Raw genomic sequence first — 7,957 nt, forward strand, 5'->3', positions numbered from 1 at the left:
CCGCAACTTTAACATTCTAGATAAAGCTATTACTGAAAACTAGGTCTAATATTTCAATATAAAAATTCGGTATTGTGTTTAATTTGTAAAAATTAAATAGTGAACAATACTCAACAATAACATTGGCTGATGAACCACCACCAACAATGGTCACTCTATCAATCTCATTAGTCAAGGAAATGCCAGGCAAGTTGTAGTCACCCACACAGCACACAGTATATAATATTATCAGAAAACGTATCATATATAATCATATTGATTCTGTACAGTCACCCACAGTTGTTCACAGTAAACAGCGGTATCAGGAATGTCAATCAGTGATGAGTGAAAGCAGCTCCTCACAGCAATTACAATGCCCCCACCACGTGTTTTGCCAATAGCAGCAAAGTTTCGATCCTTTCTAAATATGGAAAAACCATTAAGGCCTAGTTCAGCGTCAACAATTTCCTGATACAGCCACGTTTTCACCAAAATGATAATATCGTATGCGTTAGAAGCAGCATTATTACTCAATAGATTTAGTTTAGTCCTAAGCCCTCGCACATTCTGGTAATATACAGACAGTTGTTTCCTGGATTTTATAAAAAATTGTCTCCACTTTTATTTTATAGGTAGTTCTTAGTGTTTCTGGATCGATGTGGGGGATTGCTGGTAGATTCCTTAACCCTGACCATGCGAGGCCAAGATGACGAACTCAACATAGCATCAAACCTGCTTTCACGAACACCAACTCTAAAGGAGCTGTAGTAATCATTGGCAGTCAGCTGCTTTACCAATACATCCAGCCCTTTGAGACTTTTTTTCTTAAGTATATAGGCTTTAACATCTTCGGGAGTTACACCAGGAGAAACGTTGTTAACATGCAAAAATCTCATCCTTTCTACTCCACTATATTCAGGATTGGCATCAGAACCAACCATGTCAGTCTTTCCCGTAGTAAATCTAGGCGATTTCCTAGTGTGACGAGTATCAGCGTTATTGGTTCTCACAGGTGTTCCATTAGGCAGTCTAAAAGAAGAAGCAGAAGCTGTTGGCGTGATGTTGTCCCCCGCAGTAGCTGCAGAAGTTGCTGTAAGATTAGAAGTAGGCAGCCTATCCTTATGAACATTCACAGTTGGTAAAATCCTGTTAGCAATTTTGGCCCTGTTGCTGTCACAATTGGTTGGCAAACTACCAATGCCATCAGAAGTCTCTCCCACATTAATAGGAAAATTAGCAAGCATATGAACCAGTTGAATATTGCTTTGTCTCAACAAAATCAACTCATCACCCAGCGAGTTACACTTACTCTCTAGATTACCCAGTTTCTTTGCATGATCAGCAAGAAATGAAGTATTTAGAGAGGATATTTCAGCTTTAAGAGAAGAATCAATCTTATTTTCTAGTCTTCCAAGATATTTTTTAAACAAATTATCAATAACATGTTTAGCATTAACACCTGAATCTGCATCAGAGAGACAGCCATGACATTTATAGGTATTAAGGGGCTCCTCTTCTTTAAAGCTACAGCGCGAGCCTCGGTTGAAGTCAACTCAGCACAATCTTTACACATACTTTGTGCGAGCAATAATCACACAAAACCAACGGATCATCCTTATTATCAGTTTTACCATATTTAAGGCAATTCATTTTAAATTGATCTTGATACAATTAAAAATGTTTCTGTACCTATATTTACTGGACTATTTATTTTCAGGAGTCACAAAAAGGAACAACTAGCGACTAGATGTTAGTGCTTTTTTGCTCAATTTTTTGTTGTCAAACTTTTAAACACACAAAAGTGGATTATTTATTAAACAAAAGTGCACTTTAGATTAAACAGCTAATTAATACATTCAACAGATGGCAAATTTAGTTGGCTACACGCTGACATCAAACACAATTTTTAATTATAAGTACAAACCAAGATTTGGACAAGAAATTCACAGAGCCACTTTAACAGCACGTTTTGTTAATTTAATTCTTAAATCTTAAGATCTAGTTGTTAACCAGCTTTTAAAAATATAGAAATAAAGAGGGTGTTTTATTAAAAATAAAAATGATGGACGATGCTGGACTATCGTGGGTCACCCCGTACATTTAAATTTACATTTATAAATCACACATTTAAACTTATCAGTCGATATATCCCAGAATTTCGTGTAATTTTCTAAAATAAGGACGCAAACAATTTTATTGCACCAGGACGCATCTGATTTGAGATGGATGTTGAGAGGTGATTCATATTTTTTGCACAAATTGCTTGAAAATAACTCATATAATAATAATAATTGAGTTATCCTCGCACTAAAAAAGGTCCGGAACATTTTTTAAATAATAAAAAGTTAAAAAAAAGGAGAAAAAATTTGATTTTTCTCTTCGTTTTTTGATTATAACTTCTGATTTTTTGATTATAACTGAAAAGTATTCAGTTCCGACAAAAGTTGCACCGACGTAAAAGTTGTGTAACTAACTATCCTACAAGAGAGGATTGGCTAAAAATTTTAAAAATTGTCACTTTTGTTGCAAAAATAGCAATAATTGCGAAAAAACCCATAAAAAAACAAGGATTTGCATTTTACTTTCTTCAACCATTTATGCTACACTTATAGTCTAAGAGCTGGGAGCGGATTTTGTGCGTGATAAGTAATATGGAAAAACTATATGGGGACATGTTGAATTAGTTGTGTATATGACTTTCCCCAACGGCCGGAAACCAGAGTGGCGGACGAGGGTAGTTATCGTCAATATCGTATAGGGTCAAAGTCGCGGTTTTTATTATTTTTTTTTATGACGCTCATGATCGAGATAGTGCACCAAAATTTGGAAATAAGTAGGTCATAACGTAACTAAGTAAAACCTCTAGGGGTGAAAGGCTGCGTGGTCGACAAAGAGGTGGGGGTAGGGGTAAATATAAAAAATAAAAAGGGGTTTTTGCGACGTTTGTGATTGAGTAAGTAAACTAAGTAAGTAGCTAAGTAACTAAGTAAAATCCCTAGAGCCGGAAACCAGAGTGGGGGACGAGGGTAGTTACAAGGGGTCAACGGCGCGGTTTTTATTATTTTTTTGGGACGCTCATTACTGAGATAGTGCACCAAAATTTTGAAGTAATAGGTCATGACGTAACTAAGTAAAATCTCCAGGGGCGGAACGCTGCTTGGTGTACAAAGGGGTGGTAGACAGGGGTGAGTATAAAAATATAAGGGTTTTTTGCGTGATCGAGATAGTGCACCAAAATTTGGAAATAAGTAGATCATGACATTACTAAGTAAAATCTCCAGGGGCGGAACGCTGCGTGGGATGCTGCGGGGGTGCAGCGTCACAAAATAATAATACAAACTGCGACTTTGACCCGTTAAAAGTACCATCATCCTCAACTCTGGTTTCCGCCGCTGGAGATTTTGTTTAGTTACGTCATGATCTACTTACTCCCAAATTTTGGTTCACTACCTCGATCACGAACGTCATAAAAAATCCCTTATAATTTGTATATTCACCCCTGCCCCACCCCTTTGTCGGCCACGCGGCGTTCCGCCCCTGGAGATTTTACTTAGGTCCGTCATGACCTACTTATTCCCAAATTTTAGTGCACTATCTCGATCATGAGTGTCACAAAAAAATAATAAAAACCGCGACTTTGACCCTTTATAACTACCCTAGTCCCCCACTATGGTTACCGGCTCTAGGGATTTTACTTAGTTTTGTCATGATCTACTTATTTCTAAATTTTGGTGCACTATCTCAATCACAAGCGTCGCAAAAACCCCTTTATATTTTTTATATTCACCTCTACCCCCTCCCCTTTGTAAGTCGCGCAGTGTTCCGTTCCTAGAGACTTTACTTAGTTACGTCATGACCTACTTATTCCCAAATTTTGATGCACTATGTCGATCATGAGCGTTATAAAAAAATAATAAAAACCGTGACTTTGACCCCTTATAACTATCCTCTTCCCCCACTCTGGTTTCCGGTCGTTGGGGAAAGTCATGTACACAACTAATTCAACATATGCCCGTATAGTTTTTCCATATTACTTATCACGCACAAAATCCGCTTCTATCTCTCCGACTATTAGGACCTTCAAGTTTCACCCAGAAAAACATTATGGTATAATAAAATAATAGATTTTGCAATCCAGCTTTTGCAAAAAATGCAATTTTTCAAAATTTCAAAATGTTTATTTGTGAAATAAACATTTTTTTCTGATTTGTGACAGCAGTAGTAATTTATTTTGAATTAAATAAATTACATAAATTCTTGTTTTTTTTTTGCAAAATATTTTAATTTAAAAAAAATTGGACACACTGTATAAATAATTTATGTAAATGTTTATATTATTGAATAGAGAATTGAATAATCTTTCAAATTAGCTAGAACACGACCCCTATTATCATTTAAAAAAATCATCGATTACGTCATCACGCCCAGATGGATGACGTCACTAGTAGGCGACATATACCAAAATATCATAATTTAAAAATAATAATCGACCTTATTCGCAATTTTTCCGTAAAGTCGCCAGTTTACGAAATACCGAATTTATTTTCATTTGCACCATACTGTATAGTTTTGAGTAGAGCTTCCACTGAATCAAAAATTACCAAAGATGTGGGCATAGAAATACTCATATTATACAATGTATAAAATATAGTTACTTAGTACTATATGGCACAAATATATGTACTATATTGCAAATGAATATTAGAAAATATTCCAAATCAAATAATATCACATAACATATATTCAAAAATGGATTTAGAAAAAATGGACTGTTCTAAATATATAAATTTTGAATTAGTATAAACTTTACAAAAATATTTATCCCCTTAGGAAGCTACTTAAGTAAGTAAGTAAATGGTATGTACTTAATATTACGAGGAGGACTAATTGGACAGCTCGATAGGAAGAAAAATATACATACAATAAAAATGGCACATTTAAAAAGCATTAAAACGTGTAAGCCGCAGAGCGGTATTCTTTAAAAATTATCAGAAACGGATGTAGTTTAAACATAATATAATATTTTTAAAAAGGGAGCACCTAAGGAAATTGGAAAATTAGTTTGCTTGCCAAAAAATAGCCAACAACTAAAGAAAGTTTGGTAAGCATTTATAGCAAAAAGTGTCCAAAGGACAATCCGTAGAAACGTGGCATACGGATAGCCTAAATATACGGGGAGACATCTGGCAAGAGCGAATAAAGGTTGGGCCACATAATATATCCGCACCGAGCCCGCATCGCGTCCGAGCCAACATGCCCATTGGCCAGCCTTGTAGAGACAGCGTGGCCATTGGTCAGCCATGCTGGCTCGGACGCGGTGCGGGCCCGGTGCGGATATGTGTGGCCCACCCTTTATTAATGAAATATTAAATAACTTCTTCTTCTTCTTGTGCCACTCCTATCGGAGATTGGAAATGATCAAGGCTACCCTGACCTTGTTTACAGCTGACCTAAAAAGTTCATTAGTGGTGCAGCCAAACCACTCTCTTAAATTCCGCAACCATGACATTCTTCTACGGCCTGGATTCCGTTTTAATTAATAAGTAATGAACTAATAATGGCAACAAAGAAAAGCAAAAGAAGCTATGCAGATTTATATTTAACCTAAATTAACGCTTAACTTTTACCTTCTATGCTTAAGTTTTTGGCTGTGGGACTTTCTGAAATTAAGAATAATGAAAGATAAAATCAAAAACGGATAACATAAATAAGTATGCTGCGTAAAAACTAGAAATCTCATTATTACAGTAACGTTTGACAGATGACATCGCAAAAAAAAGACTAGAAGAAAGAGAGAGAGAGAATGAGAGAGAGAAAGATAAAGATAATGAGAGAGAGAGAGAGAGAGAGACCGAGAGGGGCGGTGAGTATGCTAGAGAAGGATAATGTTTGCATATAATTGCTTAAATATACATGCGTAGATAATCGCTGTATATCACTATTTTGAAAAGAATTTATATTATACCTTCTGGTGGACTTGATCGTAAAGCTTGGTATTTAACTGCACTAGTGTCAGGTTGGTAGGTTTTCGAGTCCTTTATTGCTTTGTTTAGCAGCATCTCGTAGTAATCAACATCTTGTTCCGTGTACGATAATGCCGAATTGGTTAAAAACAACAAACATAAAAGACTAGATAAGCACAACATTGTTAACGTATTAATATTAGTTCGAAAACTAAAATGGTTTATATACTGTATATATTACACGTGTGTAATTGAATAATTACACATTATAAAAAATGAATTATGTATTTGGAAAGATAAGGAAAATTAACATTATTTGGTTACAGTTTTGGGAATTTTGTTGTTGTTTTTCCCCAACGCAGAGTCTTGTAGGTAATGTAAGTTGAGTAATTATTATGATTAGTTACTATTGTTTTATTATTTATATATGTAGTATAAGTTATTATAAATATATAAGTAGTATAAGTATATATTAAATAAATAGTTCAGCTACGAAGATACGTTTCAGTGTAATGTATTGGCTCAAACTAAAAACTGTGACTGTATTACTGTACATTTCACTCGGCAATTCTTGCAATAAATTTTAATAAAAAAGAAAGAAGAAAGTGGCTAAAGTAAAAAATGAGATCCTTTAGAAGTTACTATTTTTAGATTGTTTTTTTTATATTGTCTTTAAAAATAATGAGTTATTGCTTCGCACTGCATTTTTTATTTAACATTTATTGTTTATTGTCGTGTGTTCCAGCACAACGAATAAGCAATATTAGACTAAGAGACGAATAGGAAAAATTTGCTAACAATATTAGGCACACGTAAGAATCCATAACTTAAATAGTAGAAAGAAAAAGAAAATATATGAGTACTATGCCGTCACTTTTCAGTACGGTGGAAAATCAAACTTTTTACTTATGTACCGGATAAATAAATTAATCCATAAATAAATAAATAATTAATTCATTAATTACTAATAAATAATAATTAATAAAAATAAATAAATAAATTAATTAATAATTATTAATTAATAATTAATAAATAAAATAAATCTCTCCCAGAGTTCATTTTTTTACATTCTTTGTGATTAAAAAGTAAGACTCAGCGTAATTTTAACCCACCACCCCTCCCCCTCCTTTACTATCAAAAACGTCATCGTCATCGTCATTTTTGTTTTATTTTTAATTCCAAAAAATTCACACGCTAGGCTGGGGCATTTAGAAACATGTCTATTTTTTATAAACGCGTAGATAGAATCTACATAACCTCAAAAAAATTATTTTTTTTTTGAAAAAACTTATAATTTTTTTTTTGAGATGGCTGTAGGTCTAATTCTTTTAATTTGTGTATTTTATCAAAAACTATATTTATATATTTTTTAGATTTTTCTGTAAGGTTCACCCCTTCTAAAATCCGAAAAACTGTTTTTTAGGTTTTTTTTTGGAGATTTTCCTCATTTTATAGACTTCTAAATAGATCAAATCAAGAGTTTTTTTATAGGTATTATATGACTTAAAGTAACTGAGTCCTTCAGAACATTCAAAAATGGACGAACATGTTCAAACCCCCAAAAACTTCCTAAAAACACAGTTTTTCGGATTTTTGATGGTTGCAAACCTTATGGATAAAATTAAATCTGAAAAAAATTAGATATACAGTTGAGTCCGCGAATCTTTACCCGTGCGTCATCATTTAAAGCATACGAAATAAGTCGATGATAAGTCGGAAATTGAAATTTACTAAACGCAACAGCAAGTCACTTACTGTCACTTGCTGTTGCGTTTAGTTTTCAATTTCCGACTTATCATCGACTTATTTCCTGTGCTTTAAATGATGACGCACGGGTAAAGATTCGCAGACTCAACTGTATGGTGTTTGATAAAATACACAAAATGAAAAAAAAAATAGGCCTGCGGCCATCCCCAAAAAAATTATATGCTTTAAAAAAAATAAAAAAATTTCAGGTTATACTCAATATACGGATCTAAAATAATAGACATGTTTCGTAAAAGCCTCAACTATAC

The 7,957-nt window shown here is 33.9% G+C and overlaps 1 protein-coding gene across 1 annotated transcript in view; it reads right to left on the reverse strand.

Annotated features, from left to right (window-relative positions):
- The window catches only part of LOC126884312 (glucose dehydrogenase [FAD, quinone]-like), a 53,616-nt gene extending 47,474 nt beyond the window's left edge, over positions 1-6,142 (reverse strand). The window contains exon 1 of the mRNA XM_050650250.1: positions 5,945-6,142. Within this exon, the coding sequence (XP_050506207.1) occupies positions 5,945-6,125 (181 nt within the window). The 5' untranslated portion in view covers positions 6,126-6,142. The remainder of the gene's footprint in view (positions 1-5,944) is intronic.
- Between the last annotated feature and the right edge of the window lie 1,815 nt (positions 6,143-7,957).

This window comes from Diabrotica virgifera, chromosome 5 (genome assembly GCF_917563875.1).
Source record: "Diabrotica virgifera virgifera chromosome 5, PGI_DIABVI_V3a".
NCBI lineage: Eukaryota > Metazoa > Arthropoda > Insecta > Coleoptera > Chrysomelidae > Diabrotica > Diabrotica virgifera.